At 35.2% G+C, this 24238-nt stretch overlaps 1 protein-coding gene across 1 annotated transcript; it reads left to right on the top strand.

Moving 5' to 3' along the window:
* Positions 1–8171: 8171 nt before the first annotated feature.
* LOC149946444 (beta-1,4-N-acetylgalactosaminyltransferase bre-4-like) lies at positions 8172–11730 on the top strand. The gene is made up of 5 exons (XM_090170759.1): positions 8172–8187; positions 8836–9056; positions 9539–9738; positions 10829–11047; positions 11568–11730. Exons 1-5 carry the CDS (start codon positions 8172–8174, stop codon positions 11728–11730), a joined length of 819 nt encoding a protein of 272 aa, XP_090026885.1.
* Positions 11731–24238: the final 12508 nt, after the last annotated feature.

The following is a 24238-nucleotide window of genomic DNA, read 5'->3' as shown; positions in this document are numbered from 1 at the left end:
GTTTTAGCTCGCCGAGCCATATTTGAGTTGCGATCGACTCATGTATAGCTTGTTTCGATTAAGACTCGTCTCATCTAAGGCTCGCTCAAAACATAACTCGCTCGAAACGGTTTCCGGGTAAAATTGCTCGGTTCGATTCGGGCATCGCTCATTGAACCGAGTGGGTTCGTGAAAATAAATAAACACTTAAACACCTAAATGTAAGGTAAACTAATTATTATCCTGCAAATTATTATCAGCCGAATTCAAAAATACTTTGAAATAAAACTGAGTACAGAGTAGTGAGACGTTACTGGCTCTTCGTTTATAAAAACGCGAATAAGTAAAAAAGAGAGTCACTAACTTGGGGAAATCTAAAAGTTAAATTATGGAATAATACGCGGTATATATGTTTCGGCCATCTCGTGACCTTGAAGGGTTTACCCCCATTTCGCCCAAAATAGTTCTCCCGATTCCAATTTCTCCCAATCCCATTTCTCCCAATTCCCATTTCCCCCAGTCCTATTCGTCCCAATCCCATTTGTCCCAAAATAGTTATCCCAAATCCCATTTGTCCCAAAATTACACTTGGTATAAACATGAATCTAAGTTTTATTTTAATATGCAAGTACATCAAATTTTGCCCATATGAATATGGTAAACCTAACCTAACCTAACCTAACCTAACGCCAAGTCAATTCACATATGGGCCCCTTCCTATTTTATTAGACAATGTCGTCAAAAAATATAATGCTGTCAAAATGTTACGCTGTATTTTTTCGACATATCGACTCGTACCGATGAGATCTAAAACCGCGCAATTACCATATATTTCGAAAATAATGATTGGGAGAAAGGGTAATTCATATTTTTGGGAATATTGATCGTTGGGAGAAATGGGAATCAATTTTTTTGGGAAACTTGATCGTTGGGAAAAATGTGAATACATATTTTTGGGTTAAATGAACTCCGGTTCGGAGAAATGGAATTGGGACAAATGGGACACCATGTTTTTGGGAGAAGGTAAAATTGGGTTAAATGTCAACATACCCCTTGAAGTCCTATCGGCCAGTTCACCGCGTATTATTACCTAACGTAGTTGTTTCTTCGGTTATTGCGCGGTGTTTCTTGTTCGCGCTGTTTATCAGAGCCAATCGAATGTTTCAGAATGGTGATGATCCTGATTAAAGCGTTTACGCTATTTCAGTATGTAGTTACTTATAAATAAAGTACTATTATTTTGAACCTCAAATCAGTGCAAATGCAGACCGAGTAAAAAGACAGTTAAATGAAATAAGGAATGGTAAAAATCCACCGAAAATTAAAAATAGAAAGAAGTTAGACATTAAGTTGCCATTTTAAAAGTAAAATGAGGAAGAATTGTCGATGCCTAAATATAATTTTTACAATGAACTACCGTTTTTTTTGTTCAAAATCGAAACTAGTTCAATGCGAACATTTTAATAATATTGTAAAATATTCTAACAAGCTTGAGGCAACCAAGAATTGCTATATAAATCGATTTAGGATAAACGGTGGTTGGAGTTCTTTATTCTCTTCAGATTCGGCAAATAAGGCCGCTTAACTCAGGGCCAGCTGACGTTTAGAGCGAGAGGGCGTTGGCTCCTCGCGAATTTTCTCAAGAAACAATATGCCGACCTAGTTCAGAACTAGGAACTTTACACCGCACCTTTAGGTAACCAGTCCGGCCTTAGCTAAACTAATTAAATGTATACATTTAATTTAGTCCTCCAGGAAGCCACATTTTTTAAAACTGTTTATTGTCTTGGGTTCAAAATTAAGACTAGCTGTAAAAATGTTTCTTACATTCATCACCATTCATGATTATCGCTGAGCAACCATTTGGTCACCCCCAAAACAACGCCCCTGATTCCGAAGTTATAATAACAAATGATATCAACCTAAGTTCCCTTTTTATAAAGTTGTTCCAATATACGTTCCTTTAACCTTACAAAAAATTTGGAGCTATTAAATAGCGAGCCAACTCATGAACCACTCACGAAAAAACTCGACTCATAACAATTTTCAAGCGAGCAGACTCGGCTCGTTTTAGCTATCAATTTCTTAGCTCGTTGTTCGATTTGCTCGTCAAAAAACTAGATCGACTCGTTGCTCGCTCGATATGACTTTGGCTCAGCTCACGACTCGGCTCGTTTTCCGCTGGTTAACGAGCGAGCTCTAAAACTCCGTTCGATAATTTTTAGCTCGATTCGACGCTCGACTTGTTTACTGCTAGCTCGACTGACTTCGATTCACATTGAGCCGGGCGGAGTTGCGAGCCCTCGTGAGCTGGCTCGGTTCGTTGACACCTCTACAAAGAAGAACCCGACGAAAAAGTGTCCAGAATTGGGGTCGATTAAGTTGGCCCCCACGTTTTTTATTCCCGGAAAAATTCTCGATCAATTTTATGCAGCCACAATGCGAAAAAATGTGACAAGAAAAAGAGATGCGACTTAACAATTAACCAACATGTCAAAGCGAAGAAATGCGACACATTTAATTTTGAATGCGAAAAGATAGTGTTTTAGAAAATTAAGGGAGAAAGTGGCTGGGCTAACCTAACAGTAGCCTACATATTAATTCATAATATTAATTAACTTTAATATAAAGAGACGTCAATGCGAATTAATTTGACACTAATTTAACGAATGCGACAAATTAGATTATGATATAATAGAATAAAGAAAAAATGGGGCTAATTTAATGGTATCCCCCGGAACATCAAAGATTAAGTAATCCCAAAAATTATATTACGTCGTGAACGCGGAGCAATGCGACAATCATATTTATAAATGCGACATCAATAGAAATAGTTCTTCCTAAACGGATATGAATGTGACCAGTAATAGATAAAATAAGAAAGGGTGCTAATTTAATGGCAGCCCCCAAAATATTAAAAAAATAAGTTATCAAAAAAATAAATTACGTTCTTAAAGCCGAACAATGAGACAATAATTTTTCGAAATGCGACATCAATAGAAATAGGTCTTCATAACCAGTTTGAAATGTGACCAGTAATAAATAAAAATATAAAAAATAAGTTATAAAAAAATTTAATGGCGTCGTTAACACGGATCAATGCGACGACACCCTTACTCAATGCGCCAACATATAATGCATGTGAAACTAATAAATGCACTCTGGTTTTAATTTAGAAGCGATTCATTTATTCTAGAAAGCTGATAGCACCGATTACATTAAGGGTTTCTAATTATCTCGATACGAATGTATTGGAGTTTTAAATCCAATGTTAATCAGCAGAGCTACCCTACACTAACTAACTAATGAAACTAGTAAGAAATCATAACGTAGTAATTTAAAAGACAAACGTTTATTAAGAATGAATACTTTACAAGATGAACGACATATTAGGAGTGACGATAATAATAAACGCTGTAAGCGAATATTTATTTATATTTTTCAAGTTCAAAGACCAAACCCTTAAAGAACATTTCCTCGAAGAAGCAAAAAAAAACAAATAATCTTATACGTCAGAACCTACATAAAAATTTTCCACAAGATAGATTTTTTATAAACGAGGTACTTCCATCACAAACAAAAAAATCCTCTATGAAACTAAAATATAATATATGCAAAAGATAAACGCTTCAAGTACGTGTGGGTGAGCAATGGAAAGGTTCTACTACGAAAAGATGACGGTACAAAAATTTACAGAATAGACCATCTTAAAAAACTTATATAAATATTATGTGACTTTCTTTGCCTATCTAACCCTATTTCATTAACATGAATAAAAGAGACGTATTTAATATGCCTAGCTCTATTTTTCATGATTTTTTCCCTTAAATAACCCCAAAGCAACAATGTTGTCAATTACTTAAAAATAATGATTATAAAAATTCTTTAAAATTTATTCATTGAAATATTCGAAGTATATATAAAAACTTCGATGAAGTTTGAATCCTACTGAATGAGATGGACCTAATCTTGGTTTTTTTAGCTGAATGTTGGCTACGAACTGGAAACCCATCTAGTAACTCAATTAAGGGCTATGTACAGTACCATAACAAAAACTATACAAATCAGAATAACGGCATAGTGGCTTTTTTTAAAGAACATATTGATGTAATGCCAAAAGATATATCAATTGGTGATTCAAATTGTCTAAGGTTTGATATCCAGATAAAAAATGAAAATACTTTTAGAGTGATCTGTGTATATTGGTAACCAAATAATAATATAACTAATTTTTTAATCGGACTAAATGAGAGGTTGCACGAATTTGAAAAAACTAATATCCAAAATACTACATGTATATTAATAGGCGATATAAATATAGATATTTTATCAAAGCCAACAGAACATTGGGTATTAGAATATATTGATATCTTATCTATACGTGGCTTTTTACCCCTTATAAAAAACCACACCAGGAAATAAGGAGAAAGTAAAACTTGTATCGATCACTGTTATCTAAAAACAAAGTGTGATATTGAATCTATAGCTGTAATTCTAGAAACGTATATTACCGATTATTATCCGATAATTCTGAGCTTAAGACTAGATGATAATGATAGTCGAAAAATTTGGAATGTTATCAATGAGGCAATTTTGAAACCTATGAAGTGTAGCAAAAACACTAAAATAAGAACTGACGACGGTGAAATTGATGCATATCAAAACGCAGCCCTCTGTGCAAACGCTTTTAATAAGTTTTTTGCGAATGTGGCCAAAAATATGGGGAAATTTCTAGAAGAAAATTTACGAGTGCCAATCAATTTATAAACTTAGACTCACAAAGGAACATAAATTCTATATACTTATCACCAGTAAATGAGAAGGAACTAAAATATTTTGTAAATCAGCTTAAAAATAACTGATCCCCGGGTCATGATAATATAGATGCAGTTTTAAATAATACAATTGTAAATTATATTATTACCCCACTTAAATATAATATAAACCTTAGTATTGTTAAAGGTGTTTTTCCTGACTTATGTAAAATTGCAATTGTAACCCCTGTCTTTAAATCTGGAAACCGTTTTTGTCTAAGTAACTATAGACTTATTTCAGTCTTATTTCTAAAATTTTAGTGAAATGTCTAAATAGTCAACTTGTATCGTTTTAAGAGAAAAATAATATCCTCTCAAAAAACAATTTGGATTTCGTAAAAATTTGTTTACTAGTGATGCTATTTTTACTTTTACTGAAACGCTATCTATCTAGATAAGGGCCGTAAAGCCTTGGCTATATTTCTGGACTTAGCCAAGGCATTCGACACCATTTCTCACAACATTTTAATGGTCAAATTGGATAAAATTGGTATTAGGGGTTGTGCTCTCAGCTGGTTAAGTAGTTATTTAAAGGACAGGAAAACAATTGTCCATGTAAACAATAACTATAGTGAGCCCCAAATTGTAAATTATGGTGTACCGCAAGGTACCATTCTTGGTCCAATATTGTTTTTAATTTACATTAATGATTTTTGTGAATCAGAAGAAGCAAATTCCCTAACTTCATTTGCGGATGACACTGTCTTATTATACTATGCAAATACGCGGGAAGAAGTCTACGCAAAAGCAAATAATGGTTTGGCTAAAGCAAAGCTTATTTTAGATCACAATCTTCTAAGTTTAAATCCCACAAAACGCCATATATAACATTCACATTAACTAAAAAACAACAACCAACAGCCAAAGAACTAAAAATGCATACATGTAATTCCCCAAGTCAAGACTGTTATTGTACTAAAATTGACCAAGTGCATTCAATTAAATATCTAGGGTTAATTGTCGATTCCCAACTAAAATGGGACGCACATATTACTAACTTAACTAAAACCATTAGATTTATTTCGTATAACATTTATAAGCTAAGTAAATTTTTCTCAGTCAAACTGATCAGGGTAGTACAATCATTGTTATCATATGGTATAATTGCATGGGGAAATGCATATGGTAATGTTTTAAATCCGTTACTTGTACTACGAACCTGTTTGCTACATGTATACTATCTCACTCTTAAACGCGGAACTAAATGTTTTTACAATTCAGCAATTATATGTAAATACAGTTCTGACGTATAGCTTTAAATCTTGGTTAAAAATAATGAATTACAAAATCTTAAAAATACTAGGTTTCAAAGTAACTGTAATTTACACATTCCTTATATGTCCACGAGTTTTGGACAAAGACATGCTTTGTATATTGGTCCGAAGATCTATAATAACCTAAATCTTGAAGTTAAATGTATAACGAATTTAGCAGAATTTAAAAACGAGTTAAGAATTGGATCTTAAGTCAAGATATAAATATGATTCTTCTATAATTATGATAAACTTGTTATCTATTACTGTTAAACTTCTACTGTATAAAATAGCTGTCCACGCACAAGACTACTTAAGTGGATGGCTATAAACCTGCGATTCATTTACGAAATTTGTGAAAATTATGTTGTAACTTAAATAATAATAAAAAATTATGTCACATTCATTTTATTCTTATCGCATTCATTTGCATTGATGTCGCATTCATTTAAGATGATTTCGCATTCATTTAAATGGTGTCGCATTCATTTAAAATGGTGTGCCATTCTTTCAAAATGGTGTCAGAAGCAGTTACTCAGATGTAACATTCGTATCGAGATAATTAGAAACCCTTAATGTAATCGGTGCTATCAGCTTTCTAGAATAAATGAATCGCTTCTAAATTAAAACCAGAGTGCATTTATTAGTTTCACATGCATTATATGTTGGCGCATTGAGTAAGGGTGTTGTCGCATTGATCCGTGTTAACGACGCTATTTAATTTATTATTATAACTTATTTTTATATATTGGGGGTGCCATTAAATTAGCCCCCTTTTATCTATTACTGGTCACATTCCTATCCGATTACGAAGAACTATTTCTATTGATGTCACATTTGGAAAAATGAGTGTCGCATTGGTCCACGTTAACGACGTAATTAATTTTTTTATGACTTATTTTTTATATTTTGGTGGCTGCCATTAAATTAGCCCCCTTATTTATCTTTTACTGGTCACATTGCAAATTGGTTATGAAGAACTTTTTCTATTGATGTCGCATTTGGAAATATGATTGTCGCATTGGTCCTCGTTCACGACGTAATATAATTTTTGGGATTACTTAATTTTTGATGTTCCGGGGAATACCATTAAATTAGCCCCCTTTTTTCTTTTGTCTATTATCTCATAACCTAATTTGTAAGCCCCCCCCCCACTTTCTCCCTTAATTTTCTAAAACACTATTTCTTCGCTTCGACGTGTTGTTGCTAGGTTAATATACCCATGTTGATTAATGAAATTAAGGGGCTGTCGTTAACTTAGCCCGCCTTTTAATTTTATTAATATTTCATTAATGTTTAAGTCGCATCTCTTTTTTTTGTTGTCGCATTTTTTCGCATTGTAGGTGCATAAAATTGATCGCGAATTTTTCTGGGAATGAATAACGTGGGGCCAACTTAATTGAAACCAGAATTGAGGAGGCGGGAGGTGGTAACAGTGATTATTTGTTGGATAAAGACTGACAAATAAGCCCTTGTTAACAAAATGAAAAAAGAAAATTGGTAATTGATATTTTCATAACATTTATATTTAAATAACGTTTCATAATTTTGAGCAATTAAATTTTTTTAATTCTTGGTGGCCAAATACTTTTAACGAAAGAGCACTTCGATTGTAGAATTTTTAAATTTGTGTTTAATAACCTAAGGTGAGTGTTAGACTAAGAAAGTTAAACTATCATTATTCTCTTTAAGCGTTTCCCTACGTAAACTATCTATAATACTGGTCTTAGATGAAAATTAAGGTAATTGACAGTAAACTAAAATAAGTACAAGTAAATGTGTAAATTCTATGACGAAAATTCTACTAAAGTGGACAAAGATATATAATTTGGTAAAATGAAGTAATTTTGGGTAAACATAAATAAAGATGAATGCGCGTAAAATATGTTAAGATAAGTAAATTTTAGTAAATTCAAACATAAATTGGTAAATATATCGATTACATTGGGTAAAATCTAGTCAATACTAAAAAATTAAGAAAAATATGAATAACTTAAAATAAATGTGTATAAATAAAAAATTAATAAATTAAAATAAATGCAAGTAAAATGCAATCAAGTAAAGGTGGGAAAATGATACTAAATTATTAAATAAATTTTGGGTAAATATGAATAAATTTAACTAAATGAGAGTAAAATATGGTAAGATCAAGTTTAAGTTTTTAATCTTAATTTTGTCGATTTTACCCAAAAATAGCTAAGTGTACTGAAATTGGATAAAATTTAAGTATACATTGGCCAGAATTTGGTTCTGCAGTCTGACCATGATTATTTACGGTGTCCAGTCTGAAATTTAATTTATGTTTCAAATTGAATTTCTGCCGTTTCACTGTTAATGAACTCATACAATTTAGTTTAATTTACTGTAACTTAAAATTAATAAACACATTAATTTTACTCAAATAAGTTTTCAATTTCAACAAAATTATTCGCGTTTGTCCAATTTATTATACTTGACCAATTACCTTAATTTACTAGCAATTGAATTAAATTAATGAGACGCTAACCACTTGCTCTAATCAGGGTACACTCTGTTCTTCGGTTTCCTCTTTCCATAAAAACTTGCAGATGTCTTAAAGCAATAGTTAGCTAACCGCAACCTTACCACGCAGTTTAAATCCCCCTGTCTCGTTGTTAAAATGGTCTCAGGCCGGTTGCATTTCAGGTTATAGAGATAACTTAATATTTTTACAAAATAAATACATTGCACTTTTGATTAATACTTTATTCTTATTGGGTATTAGCCTAGCTGATTATTATTCCTTATTTGCCATTTCGATTCGACAGTAGGGAAGATTTCGGTAGAAAATGACTCTATTCCAAAATCGGTGCTAAATGCGTTGTACCTGGGAGGAGGACGCTATCAACCAAACGAGTGCCAAAGTCGCCACAAAGTCGCTATAATCGTTCCCTTCCGAAATAGATACGAGCATTTGAAAATACTTCTGCGAAATTTGCACCCTCTCTTGCAGAAGCAACAAATTGAATATGGAATATACATCATGGAACAGGTATTTATCAATCTACCTACTTAACTTTATAAGCATTAAACTTTTTTGGTAGAAATTCCAAAATTGTCGTTTCCTATGGAACGATAAAGTTAGGGTTTTCAATTTTACACTTAACCGCGTTACATCAAAAATTAGTTTCATTAAGAATTCCATTTTGGGCTCCAATAGAGAGTCAAGTAAGTATTGAACCTCCGTGAGGTGGTTTCGATTAGTACACGGAGAAAGTAAACGTTCACGTCTTTTAATATTTTAACTAATTTTTAAATAATTGTACACTTTGTACAAAACCAAATGTTTCGGGTAAACGAGAAAATCCACGAAACAAGATGATCTCCAAACCAAGCAGTCGATAGCTTATGGGTCCACAAGTATGATTAAGCAAACCTTAAGGCAAACGTTAGAGTAGATCTTATAATAGACTCAGCCCTCCGAACAGTTTGAACTGTTGTAATAAAAGCATTTTCCTTCTGTTCCGTTAACAGGCAGGCAATGTATCGTTTAACCGCGGATTGATGAAAAACGCGGGATACGCTGTCGCCGCGAACGATCACGACTACGATTGTTTCATCTTTCACGACATCGACCTCATTCCGGAAAACGAACAAAATCCTTACAATTGCGAGAAAAGTCCGAGGCATATGTCATCATCTATAAACGTATTTAACTACAAGTATGGAAAGATGTAACTCAAATACTTTAAAATTAGAAAATTATGAGTTATTGTTCATGGAAATGTAACTGGCTTTAAAAATTCAAGTTTATTATTATTATTATTATGTAATTGGTCAGCTAGAAGCTGTTAAGGGAAGAGCTACATCAAATGGAATTCAAATTTCCAAACAAAGTAATAAACGTTAATTGAAGGTCAGTTAGTGGAGGTTAATGGGAACAAAATGTATTTTTGAACAAAATTTGAAAACTACCCCGCCTTAGACGCTTATAAATTCAAATAAACATTCAGAGTGCCCTATATATAGTCGCCATTTTGCGAATTTTTGGAAACTTTAACTCAACAACGAAAGCCAATAGAAATGTTCATAGCTCTGGCGCATCTCAAATTAAAATTTTTGGTTTTACAGTTGTGCCCGAGCGTAAAATAAATTCAGAAAATTACTTAAAATGATCCAGTATCAAGCTCTAGTATAACTAAGCCGAGTTGTTAGTCAAAATACCATTCTGGAAATTTGAAATCGACGTGACTGTCCAATATACAACAAGAGCATATGTTACTCATATGAAAATTTTTTCACGGGATATGACATAAATTACGTCATTTCCCACTCCTTGACGAAAAACTTTAATGATGGGAAACGAAAGTTAGTGAGCAATTCAGCGCGTGTCAAGTCAATCTAAAGATGAGCTCGTGCTTTGCGATCACGTGATTTCATGTCCATGGTAACCTTTCAATAGCGTAAGGCTTAAGCGAATTGATGGTAAAAATATAAATAACAGCTTTTCAAAAGCGAAAATTGTATTCAAATTTAAAAATTTCGTTCTAATATCTAATTTAAATTATGAACAGCTTTTATAAATGCCTTCCATGATAAAAAAAAATTAAGGTGCAACTTGGAAAAGGTGAATAAGATCCTCTTTTTGCAAAAACATAATTATAAGGACGAGGCTTGTAAGCCGGATTTCCTATTAAGTTTCGGTTTATTTGAAATCAAAGACGACTTGAAATAAATCGAACTTTTATTTATGGTATTACGTTTGAAAAAAAAAAAACTTTTATCATTAAGAATAGGTTGCAAATGTGAATGTTTATTTTCTAGTTTGCCTTATGAATATAATTTTGGAGGGGTGATCGCCTTAACGAAGAAGCACTTTGAAGACGTGAACGGCTACTCCAACGAATACTGGGGCTGGGGCGCCGAAGACGACGACCTGTCCTTTCGCTTGAGCTATGCCGGCCAACGGATCCACCGCTTGTCGAAAGCAATCTCTCAATACAGAATGCTTAAACACAAGCCTGATAAAGCCAACGCTAGCAGGTATGTACACGAAATTCTTAAAACTAGTCATTTTTAATCTCTAATGTCATCGGTTTTAAAAACTTCTACTTGGCGAAAAACTATTATTATTTAATTGTTTTTTATATTTTAAATTTTTAATTTTATATTTTATAATTAACATAGTTTTTTCAATATGGGAATATATGTAAATGTAAAATAATTCCCTTTTGCGTAATGGTAAAGTCCGATTTAAAATCAAACATTTTGAAAAAATCGGATTTATTTGATATTACTGCTCAATAATATTTCAGTGCAGTTTTACTTGTGCCAAAAATATTAGAAATGTTTTCCGTAAAATATATGGTATAGGTTGAGAAACCCCTTTCGACATTCTGTAGGCTTGGAATAATATTGACTATTGTAACCTCGTAGCGAAGGTAGGAAAGGTTTTGTCAGTCGTGACTAGTGACACCAGTTAGTAAATGTAAAATCTATACTGTAGTTATTTAGACATGACTCTAACGCTAAAGCGGTCGTATTATAATGGTTAATTGTTCAGCGACGAGCGACAGGTCGAAAGAATAGGCGAGGGAGCATCCTCCGTTGAAAAACATCGGGGTGCCAACCGAGAGGCAGAAACTGAGCGGGTGGCGGAACAGGCAGGACGCTCTCCAAAAAAATGCCCGGGAAGAGTCGAGGGTCAGGAATTTTTTTCTGGCTGACAGGCAGAAGAAAATCAAGGAAATTAAAATCAAGTCTAATATCCCGGTAATCAATGACGTAAAACATGAAATCAAAATGAACATCGTATTGTAAAATCTCAAACTATTGAATCACTGATTTCAACATCCGACCCCTCGGTTTATATCCCGAATATTTTCCAATATTTTTTGTCGTCTTCTGGTATGGTCGAAATGTATTTATTAATACTGAAGAGTGTTACCTCATAGTGTAGGCAAAGGTAAACAAGTTGGCAAGCCAAAATATACCTCTCCTCGGAAGAATGGTCCCTAGTGGTATTAATTTCTCGAGACGACCCTTAAAGATATCTCCGCAATTCAGAGTTCTTTACTAAAAACGTAATCTCGGTTCAATCCCTGCCCGGTATAAAATTTTAATTTTAATTTAAATAGTTGAGACGAAACAACCGAGTTTAATTTATTCAGAATATTATAAATTAAGTAGTTACAACAGTGAGTTAGACTTACTAAAACAATGCACAATTGAATTTAACCCTATTTACAGAACAAGTTTATCTGTAAATAATACGAAGCAAATTTTAATGAAAGAAATATCTACAGAGGGTATTTGTATTTTTCTCGCTTACGAAATACTTGCCGCATCTTTAACGCTCATTTTATTTCAACACTCGCCCTTGATAAAGATGGTAGTGGACGACTCGTAGACTTCCTGTAGACGTTGTGGCACATACCGCATGAAAAGACCAATACCATCCAATTTCCAATATCATATATTGACTCGCACACCCAGGAAATCAATGACTGCATTAGGAATCGAAGATGTACAAATATCCACACCAATAAAAAATGTATTAACAAGAAGCGAAAAACTTACCCTCACAAAGCACAGAAAGCCACTTGACTAAACCACAGCTCGTATATCAATAAATGACCGTAGACGGAATAGTTAGTGCGACACCTTACCATTAAAAAACAGGAATTTTCGACGTTATTATCATGAAACCGGATAAGCTAAACAACATGACCTACACACTTTAAAGTATCCTCCAAAACTGGACGTTTTCGTGGAAACGAAATAATCTCAAAAAACCAAAGATAAAAATATAAGATCAAAGAATAGACAAAAAAAACATTATTTCGATCAGTAAAAATAACATACGACCCTTCCTTTGCCTAAAACCCAAATACATATTATATTAAAATAATTTAAATCTTACCCGAAATCTTGTTCTATTTCAATTAAACCAAAATTTCATACTCTATTAAATACGCTTCCGATAAAGCTGAAGCTCTAATTTTCAATGAAGCGTAATAAGCGTCGGTGGTTCTGTGGTAGAGCGCTCGACTGCCAAGCCGAACGGCTTGGGTTCGAAACCTGGGTGGCGCATTTGTTTTTAATCAATAGAGAAAACGCTAAATTAGAATTTCTTCGATGCAATAATTTAAATCTTACACGAAATCTTGCTCTATTTCAATTAAACCAAAATTTCATACTCTATTAAATACGCTTCCGATAAAGCTGAAGGTCTACTTTTCAATAAAGCGTAATAACCGTCGGTGGTTCTGTGGTAGAACGTCCGCCTGTCAAGCAGGTGCTCTCGGGTTCGAAACCCGCCCGATGCGATCGAAAATTGAGATTAAGACGAATACCGTGAACAATTGGTACGTTGAGAGGTTGCCATAACACTCAGCACTCGGTCCGTCCCAAAGTCAATAAAAAGGAGTTGGAGAGAACGCACCCATAACAACTGGCGCGACGGTGAGCGTTAACGAAAAACAAATGCAACCAAACGCAACGTAATCGCAAATTTAGCCGTTAACGCTTACCGTCACACGGTGGTTTTGCCAACCTTTAAACTGCTAAAACGGTTATTCGTACTCAATGATTACCCTTTGCCCGAAAATGCGAACGCGTTCGCAGGTCTGACAGACAGACCCACAGACAGACAGACAGACTGACACGGTGGTTGTATAACCCCTCTTAGGGTACAAAGTCCCCTCGGAGAGGTAAAAACGATTTGTCCGCTATGACTAGTGAGGCGAGTTTGTAAACGTGTTACCTATTGTAAGTCATTAACACCTGACAGTAACGCGAGGGTGGACTACAATGGTCGACAGTTCAGTGAAGAGGGAAAGGACTAAATAATAGGCGAGCGAGCAGAAAGTGTACCGTTCGCTGGAAAAACGCTCAACCTTCTCCAAAAACATGTTTTGCGGGAAGCGTAAATGCAAGGCGAAGCATCGAGGGTAAACAAATTTCAAGGGGGACAGGCAGAAGAAATATCCGGCCTTTAGCTAGGGAAAGGTATGCCGCCAAAATACGAGATCCCGCATTCCGCGAACGTGAAAACCTTAGGCAACGGTTGGCTTAGCGTACTAAACCATCTATTAATTATTTAACTTATGATTCTTACGCAGGGGCGTATTAACCATTAGGCAGAGTAGACACGTGCCAAGGGCGACATTTTAATAGAGGAGCCAAAATTCTGAGTCTCTGATAAACCCCCACGGTCGAAGTACTTGGCTGGCTCCAACTTAGCTGACAATGCCAAGAAGCGGCAATTGTTTTGGTGCCTAGAGGCGCCGAAAGGGTTAATTCGCCCATGCTCTTACGTTGAGTCACTTTTGATACTAACGTATTACTTCAAAATTTTTAAAAAGTGGCCCGGTATGCCTTCAGATTCGTGAGCTTGCAGGAGAGATGGTTGGTGCACATTTCCTGGAAGCATTTCGTCTATAAAACGCGATAAAAAGTCGCTAGCTCGGGTTTTAGCCTAGCTGGTTAATGATATTCCCCATAACAGCAAAGTATATAAAGGAAATGGTTCATATTGAACAGTGTGATCCTTAATTTAGTTCTAGCAAGGAATTTATGCTGCCAGTTATTAAAAATGGACCAAGAGGTAAACGAAATTATATTATCGCCTTAGCGAACTTGTTAATTATGTACGGGTTTTAGAGACGCTGCGGAACAAATCGCAGGAAATTGGGTTCCTTCTAGGATCTCTCCACAGCCGCTGCTCTCCCGCCAACCACCAACTACTTTCCTCTTACAGTAGGTATTTACAATGGTAGAAATTATAAATGAATGGCTTTAAAAGTCGCTTGATGACTCAGGCTCAAGGTGGTGCTTTGGTTACTAGCCTAGCTGATTAGTATTACTATTATTTTACCAAAAATTACGAAAATACAAAATAATTTTAAATCAATTTCTACAATTTTTAAATTTTAGGTATTATTTTTAAATTCAGAATTTTAATTTTACAGTTAATGGTAAATAAGTATTTGAAACTAGCGTAAATTAAGTGAAATAAGTATTTGAGTCAAGTTCATAAAAATTATCTCTACCAAATGGGAACAAAAACAGTGATATGATCTCGATCAAATGGAACGAACACCATTTTTCTACCGATGAAATGGGATGAAAACGCCTCTCCTCTGGATTAAATGGAGATAAATCACATAACCTCTAGACAAAATGTGATGGAGACCGTCATAATCTTGATCAAATGGAACGAAATGTGTTATCGTGCCGATCAAATCGAACCATTAACCATCCACTTTGGACCCAAAAATAAATGTCCTTACTACCCTAACCTTCAATGGCCACTTGGTTGAATGTTCACAGTTCACACGGGCCCTTTTCTGATTATTAAAATATTAAAATTTTAATTAAAAAATAATTTAATTTTTAATTTAATTTTATTTATATTTAATTTTTTATTTGTTGTTAGAGAGGAGTGTTATAGTTTTGATTAGAGGGCTAAGTCAGCAAGCGACTTGTAAGCCCTCTTTGTATGTTAAAAAAATATATATATCAACTTTGTACAATTAGAATAAGATATTATAAAAAGTGAAATAAAAAAACCGGAAATTAAAACAATGAAATCAAAACCAAAATACAGAGATAAAAAATAAGCATAACTAAGATTCGCATAAAAAAAATTAGATAGAACACGTCTTTTTATTATTTTGTACCATTTGAATAATACTTCTGGAACTAAATCAAAGTTAAAGATTTATATTAGCAGCCGACACTTAGTCATCCAAGACGCTTTTCATGAAAATATCTGTTTTGGCTGTATAAAATAAATTTTTAAAACTATTAATATCTTTGATTAGAGTGGTTCAAATTCATTTTGGTATCAATATATTAAATTTAACTTTTCAGGATGTCGTTATTGAATGCAGGAAAGACACGTTGGAGAACCGACGGCTTAAGTAACCTCCAAAACCACTTTTCTCTTCTGCGGGTCGAGAAGTATCAGTTGTATACTTGGGCACTTATAGATGTATTGTTTTCGCCAAAAAAGAAAAGTGTTTAAATGTTACGCTTAACAGTTTTAATAAATACACTGTGCTAGGAATTTTTCGTCGCTTTTTAAATGAATTATCATAATTTTTTCTATATGGTAAAGTGCAATTTAATTTTCTTAATTTCTAAATTTATATTAACTGCTAATTTTTGTTCCAAAGATGGGATAACGAGTAAATTGATGAAATATATTATATTTAAATATATTTTAGAAAATTAAATTAAATCTTATCTATGTATTTCAAATATTAAATTTCCAGTAAAGAGTCTTTTCAATTATTTTCCTTACCGATTAGCATTGCGTATTATTATTACAAACGCCAAAGTGGAAATTCAAATAGAGATGCAGCATGAAGTAGGCAATAATGTTTTATGTTAACCTTTCTTTGTTGTAAACTTTTCTTTGTTGTATAAATTTCAGTGCAATTCTTTAAAACACTATATAAAAACTTCAATAAATCATTTACCTGAAGATCGCCACATCGAAAATATTACTTATTAATAATGTTATATAATTTTGGTATCAAGTAGATGACTTCGTATAATACCACATATTTTGATATTTAAAAAAGCTTCATCGTTTGACTAAGATCAAAGTGTAGGTTTTTAGCATAAAAAATGGATGGCTCATTTAAAATATTTTTTATATATTTTTAAACTACTTCTTCGTTTGTCTAAGATCAAAATGTAGCATCTTTCCGCATCAGCTGTTAAAATTGCTCGATCGTAGATTTAATTAAATCCTTATAAAGCATATTGTAAAAATCAGCAGTGATTTGAGTTCAGGTAACATTATCTGTTTAAAAAAAGGAATTTTTATCTCTTTAAAAATTCACTTTTTTTCTGAGGGCGTTGTTATTTTCTGTAGATTCCCATCCGTATTAGAAGCCATTTTGTCCTTAAATTAGGATTTGTCCTTAAAGCAAGGCTCTGCTCGATGAAATTCCCTTTATTAATACTCCCATATGTAACATAAGTATGCTAGAAAGTCCAACCTAGTTTAGCGGATATGTCGGAGATTGCGTAACTTTGTACGCCTGACTAAAACGGTTCATCACCTTTTTAGTATGGAAGTTAGGAAAGTGCCACATCAAAATACCTCTGAAAACGTGCGAAATATGAAGTGCCGGTATTTTGCCAAAGCGAAGTTAATCTGACGTCTTGCAATAGCTAGAAAACGTTAATATTTAATGGGAATATAACATCAACCCTTTCTTTATGGAACGCTGCTCTCCGGTTGCTTCGCGAATCATCTGGCCTATGGCATGGACGAAGGTCAAACCGTCGCTCCCGAAAGAACCGAAGGTTTCAACGGCCACAGCGGTAAACAAATAACGAGACTCTAGGCCGGAGTATTTGTCGTTCTTCTTCCATTCAGCCTGGATGGCGGCCCAGAGAGGGGCTGTAGAAGATGAAGCTAAATACGATGGCGCAAGTTGATCAGTGCAGGTGAAATCCTACACCACCGAATTTCCATTTGTTGCGAGATAACCCAAGAGGCTCGAGAATAGACGGTACTCTAGCGGAGACGAGAGCGCGTCTTAAAATGTCATTGACGGCACTATGGCGAGAGAGTCGACGAGATCTTTTCTTGCAGCTTAAGCCGTAACTTCCGAAGGAATACACAGGACTTACACAGATGCAATTGTGCGACATGCAGATTCGAGTACCCAAACGAAAGCCGATGGCTATCCAGAATGAGTCATAATCTAAATGGGTACCCAACGCGGCGAAGGGAGCTAGTTCAACCAGGCACCAGATTTTTTATACTTAACTGACAGCAGCCGGGCTCTTTCGCAATCCCCGGTAGCGCGATCGACAGATTTTCCAGAAACTGGACTCTCCCATACGCTTTGATGTTTCCATTGATCCCGGGGAAGGTAAGCACGCTGCGGTACAGAATTCCCATTGATGTAGGGCGTCTAGATATGGCCGAAGCTATTCCGGCCGAAAATTTCGGCCGCATTAGACCCCAGACTATTCCGGCCGAAACTTTCGGCCCGAATAGCTTTCAACTAAAATGTGGCTAAAACGGCCGAAACTTTCGGCCGGAATAGCTGACGAATTGTTAGAGGCTCTTCCGGCCGAAATTTTCCAAACCGAAAGTTTCGGCCGGAATAGTCGTCCATCAGCAACAAGCTAATTCGGCCGACATTTTCCCGTAGTAAAATTTTCGGCCGATTTATCCAGCCCAGTGAGGGCCGTCTAATCAGGCCAAAACTTTCCTTTTATAAAAAAATTACTAAACCTTAATTTTAATGGTAAATCGTGTATTATTCAGAATAATTGCTATTGAGAAAAATAAGCAAATTTATCGAACCTATCATACTAACCATTTAACTGACTTTTTGCCTATTATTATTTTTCGTTTTCACCTTGGAGAGTAGAGACACGAGGCGATAAATTCCCAACGAACTTTATCTCGAATGTTTCTAATAATGAGATAAATTCTTACTGAATATGAAATAAATTAATTGTTTTCAAGTTGAATACACATAAATATAGTGAGAGCTATAAGTCGCACTGAGCATTGTTTTTAAAGGGAGTACGTAGTTCCATGTTTATGGTGTATCAACGAATTTTGCATGTCTGCCACCAGGTATAACAAAGCTAGGAGTGCTTGGCGCTAGTTACCCAAAAACGAGTTTAAGCAGACGATTTTTGTATTTACTAGGTACTCCCTTTAATGATAGTCTGTCATAGAGCGATTGCGTAATCCGAAGATTTGAATCAGGTACGTTTTTTCGTACTATCGGTTAGTAAAATAGCTGCCGGTTTCAGATCGTTTTCAATAAGAGCAAAAACACGTTTATTAGTACAGGAAAGTTAGCTGAAAATTTAGGTGAACCCGCAACAAATTAAAACAAAGCTGAAAGTTTCCTACATTATAGATTTTGGGGCTCTCTTTCACGTGTTGTGGTCTCCGGTGTTCTCGCATTGGTGGAATTTCCGCCATCTTGGAAAATGGTGGCCAAAATGCAGTGAAAATTCAATATCTTCCGTATGGCTTATCCAATTTACATGAATATGTCGCATCTTTTATGTTCTTAGGTATTTAGTCATATTATGCACCGGAAGCTAAGACCAATTTCACAAATTTGGTAATTACCGACGTTATAAGCATAATATAACGTTATAAGCATGTCTTAGGTAAAATTTTTATTCTGGAAACATGACATAGTTTCCTCCATTTTATATAATGGCGGGAAAAATAAATGTTACATCAACTTTGGTTTTATTAATTAAAGAAATATTTTTGGAACAATTTACTTTCATATTGTCTAGTAAAGATTCTAGAAAACGTTTTAAAATAAATCCTACATATCAAGCACAAACTATTTTTTAATAGATATTATGAAAAATATCTATTCTTCGGCATCCTCGTCTAAAAGTTCCGTATCGAAATCTCTACGTTCATTGGTACAAGATATTCCCTCGCATCGCCTACAAATTGAGGAACAGATTAGTACAATCTTTCGGCATTCACATTTCAAAACGCAGACGTCTTTGCATTTATAAGATATCATCTGAAGAATCTCGGCCGGTGCTGGTTCAAGAGTGGTTATGATGGGACGAAGTTCACTACCCACCTGTTTCCAACCCCATATCTGTTGCATTGAGGCCGTTACCTAGCCAAGTTTGAACTTGGTGAAAGACACACACGGTATGAGTGTTGTTTCGCAGCTGCACTATTTGGTGGTAGTGATGCTAGCTCAAAATTTGAGCTTATAGAAGACCCAGCGGTAACTTTTGTAAATGCGTGGAACCGTTATCCGTCCAATGTATCCGTTTTATTTGCTCCATAAAGTCTCAACAAAAACCTTTCACCGACTCTAGATACTTCGTCATGGGTTGAGCTAGGCAAGCAAAATATTTTTACGGCTTGCCGATGTTCTTCGTTCTTCTTTAAAATATTAAATGCCTTTTTCTTTCCTTGTCGATAAAGTGCTGATGTTGTGTCGCAGCCAGTCATAGCGTGAAGGAACGGTAAAATCTGAGTCATATCACCTAATGTCTCTTGAACGTCTTTTATATTAATAATTTTATCGGATTTATTTTAGTGTTTTGGCTTTACGAAATAAATATTACTTATAAACGTGGGACGCGAAAGCCCAATTAGCAAAACCAGTAAGTCAGTGTTTTCTCCGACCAGCGCTATATTTTCGTGAATTTCTTCAAGCGCTAATTCAACTGTAGTGTTAACAATAAGGGTATCGGCATCTTCTTTCGCTTGCTTTAATGTGAATCCGTGTTCCTGGAACTTTATTAACAAGTTCTCAATAAAAGACTGCTTGTTTCGAGGATTTTTCAGGAATGTTTCTTGAGATGTCGACACTTGAATATTGTCCTCTATTTTCATGTCGGTAGCCATATTTTTAGAATATCTCCTACGTTGCTCCTCACCTTTTGTCGTTAGTGTTTCGTTGTATCCACCAAAAAGCATAGTGGCATTAGCACCATAATGTGTTTTAACAAATTCTAGATACAGGGAAAGAACTTCACCGTAAGTGCATGGACGAGGCCACACTACTCGGTGAAGTAGAAACCCACCGTCTACGACTAAATGATTGAAATCCAAGTTCGATGGGTTTGATGAGCTATTTTCTTCTAGTATGTTGGCTAAGGTAGCTTTGTTGGTTTTCCTAAATGAAATTTCGTCAAAGAGTGACGGGGCGATTGGTGACAGCTCAAATTGAAGATATGCCTCTAAATTTGTTCCACGTTGTAAGGCACGGGCAATTCTACCAAAAAGTTGCGGTGGGTTTACAATTACCTCGTCTTCGTCAAATCGAACGGAATTTTTCATCGCTGCTAATGGTTTTACTTTGTCATTTCTTCGTAGCTTCACTTCAAAAAACGTCCTTCCTACCATGCGCTTTATGGATTCACTAGCTACTTCTAAAGCTGAATCACTATTTATTGTAGTATCTGCGATTAAACCTGAAGTAAGAGACACCAGGGAAGCCTCTATCTTAAATGGCGAGTGGTCTCTTAACCATCTATAAAGTTTTGACGAGGTTTTGACGTCACGTGCTTGTCTAGAGTCTCTAACTGCAACGTGTTGTTTAGATGTAGCTGCAGTGACGTCACAATAATCTTCTAGGGCCTTACTTATAAGGGCACATACTGGAGTTGTTAACACCAATCTAGCAATTGTACTTTCAGTTAAACCACGTCCGCATGTTAGCCCACCCACCGCCTTCATAGATCGCGTCAAAACTTGTTCGATAGTGATGTCAGACCAGATTCCGGACCAATATTTATTTGAGCGTCTAACGGTAAAATAAACATTTTTAGTGAAATTGTTAAACTCTTCCAACGACATTGAGTTTTCGAGCTCAGAAATTTGCTGTGGGTATGGGTGAGTCGATTTGGCGTAAGCTAAATGTCCCGAAGCTTGTAAATAAGGCAACATTTTTTTAACACAGTATAAGTTTAAAGACCAATGTCCACTCCGCTCGGCTCTAACAAACAAGCGCATGACTTCAACAAGCTCAAAATATAATACCCATAATTTAGCTGTTCAACTTATCTTGCTTATGTTTTTTTTTCAGAGTCTCAAAAATTGAAGATATTTTTCGTACTTCATAACACTCCTGCATCTCCTCAGTAGTTATTACATTAAACATTTACTCCGTGTGTTCACGCTTGATATTTTCCTTTAGACTTTCATCTATTGTGGGCATAGTATCGAGTATAAGCTTTCCAATCTATGGTGCTATCCAATCGTAATTTAACTGCTCTTAACCATTCATCTCTTCGAATTGCTGAACGATTTTCTAGACTTGTTTTTATTTGAAAAGTTTCAACCAAATGTACTTTTCCTTTATTTCCCAATGTTTTTCGAACTGATCTAGATACATCTTCACCACATAACAAGCAATATTGTTTAAAGTCAAAAGTTGACGTCTTCGATCTTAAATGTGTTTCCTCATTTTCAGTAGACGTACTGACCTCGTCTAGTTTTCTAATATTATCGTCACGAGTATATTCACTTCTGCAGTTATCATGTTTTTTCATGCAGCCCGTCTTTCCTTCTTAAACTTGCACTAACGAGGGTTGGTAATCCGCTCGTAGTTAATGTGGTTTTTCTACTATTTAATAACTCGTCACAGATTATATATTTATTATCCATTTTAAATGAAGAAAAATACGAAATATTTTAGAGTTTTAACATCTTTCTTCTGCTAAAACTCAATCGCGACTGACCCCATGCTTAGGTAAAAATGAACTCAATTAATTTTGTTTTCTTATGGTACGAGGTCCAATTTCAGTGTTTCGATGCCCTCTCACCTCCAAGGTCGTTTCGGTGAACACCCTTACGAAGATCGAAAAAAAAGCCGTAGGTCGTAACAACTCGGAGATAGGTCGTCTTGTCCATATTAGTCAAAAGGGTTTTTTTTTAACAGCTGCGAAATTCAAGTATTTCTCCCTTGCGTAGGGTCACACGAAGTAATTACACAACCGGAAATAAAATTATGCCCAACTATTAAAAAGATAGTTTTCAATCAAATACCCAAATAATTAAAGCAATTAACAGTGGTCCTAATCGAAAATAGGCTCTGATTAGAAAGTACGATCAGTTGAAGCGTAATCGCGATTCACGAGTAAGGCGGCGTCGGACTACACGTGACGTGTGACCAATGCACAAAATTATACCCTAGCATTATTTGTAAATAATTCCATACTGCCGGGATTGTGCCGAAAAAGAATAAGTGCAATTGGATAGTTTACGTAACTTCTAAAAAGTAATAAATCAAAATTCTTTCCAAGTGGCCTAACATATCAAGCATAATTACGCACTTCCGGTGCATAATATGACTAAATACCTTGAACATTTTAAGTATTTTTTCATGTAAATCGGATAAGCCATACGAGAGATATTGAATTTTTACTGAATATTGGCCGCCATTTTCTAAGATGGCGGAAATAACACCAATGGGAGAACACCGGAGACCACACCACGTGAAAAAGCGCCCCAAAATCTATAAAGTAGGAAACTTTCAGCTTTGTGTTAATTTGTTGTGGGGAGCAGATTTTTTTAGCGCCTAAATCGTTGATCCTAACATTTCACTCTTTTGGGATCGCTTAAATTTGGAGCTCCTCTCAATTTCACTTTGTGATATTTTAAATGCTTAAAAACCGCTCAAAATTAAAGGAGCGCTCATAAAATTCTTCAATGTACGTGTTCCATAAAAGCAATACGAATAGTCCGGGCCATGCAGACGAGTCGCAAGGGGAGGGGGGAGGTTGAAAATTTAAAATTTATGAAAAAAAAAAACCCCACTAAAAGGCTGGTAATAGGGGTGCAAATCCGCTCCAAGGGATAGAAAGGGTGGTGGGAAACAAAATATTTCTAATCCGCTTCTAGGGGTCGATGGGGGAGGGGCGGCAACTAGGAAAATCTATAACAATGATGTAGAGCTTCGAGGGAGTCGTGTAATTGAAAAGAACCTGCGACTATTGCTTATCGCCGCCCCTGTTTAAACCAGACAGTCTCGGAAACCATGTTTAAAGCAAGTTAGGTCCTAAACTTAATGTACTAAATATAGACCTCAGTATCTTTCCTGAATTTTTGTTAGAAATGTAAAACGTCTTTCTGTAAGACCGACGATAAATATCCAAAACCCTAGCACGAAGTCATTGCATGACGGTGTAGTTTTTCCTACACTCTAATTTCCTAAAAAACGCACATTGAAGGGTTGAAATGTCAGCATAGGCATACTGTGCATTCTCTAGTACTAGGCCTATATGTGGGTAAATTATGACCACTTGAAAAACCAAAACGCGACCCTAAGTTGTAACTTTTTCCTTGTGGAATTTGTATATTTCATTTCAGTAAGTAAATTATCAAATAAGACTAATAATATCATTCAATTTAATGAAATATAAATTATTTAAAATATTATGCATTGTTATAATACATTCTAAATAAATTAGATCAAACAATTAAACCTTTCCGCTAATAAAATATCATATATAAATTATCTTCCGTCGCGTACTCTACTTCGTCGTAAAATGTATTTGTCCACCCTACACAATGTTGACAGATTGTAACTTGAAAGTTTCGGCCGTTTTAGCCACATTTTAGTTGAAAGCTATTCCGGCCGGAATAGTCTGGGGGCTAATGCGGCCGGAATTTTCGGCCGGAATAGCCACTCCGTCTGGATATACCGGGTCTTGGGAGGCCGTAATAGAGGCAGGCAGGATTTT

The sequence above is a fragment of the Leiobunum rupestre genome, chromosome 4, assembly GCF_980474605.1.
Source record: "Leiobunum rupestre chromosome 4, qqLeiRupe1.1.hap1, whole genome shotgun sequence".
Lineage (NCBI taxonomy): Eukaryota > Metazoa > Arthropoda > Arachnida > Opiliones > Sclerosomatidae > Leiobunum > Leiobunum rupestre.
Note: the sequence above shows the minus strand (reverse complement) of the source record. Positions and strands in the feature narration are given on the sequence as shown.

Coding starts and splice junctions, on each gene's coding strand:
- LOC149946444 (XM_090170759.1), top strand. Junction 9,739..10,828: donor AACTACAAGTATGGAAAGAT/GTAACTCAAATA, acceptor TTTATTTTCTAG/TTTGCCTTATGAATATAATT. Junction 11,048..11,567: donor GATAAAGCCAACGCTAGCAG/GTATGTACACGA, acceptor TTAATTGTTCAG/CGACGAGCGACAGGTCGAAA.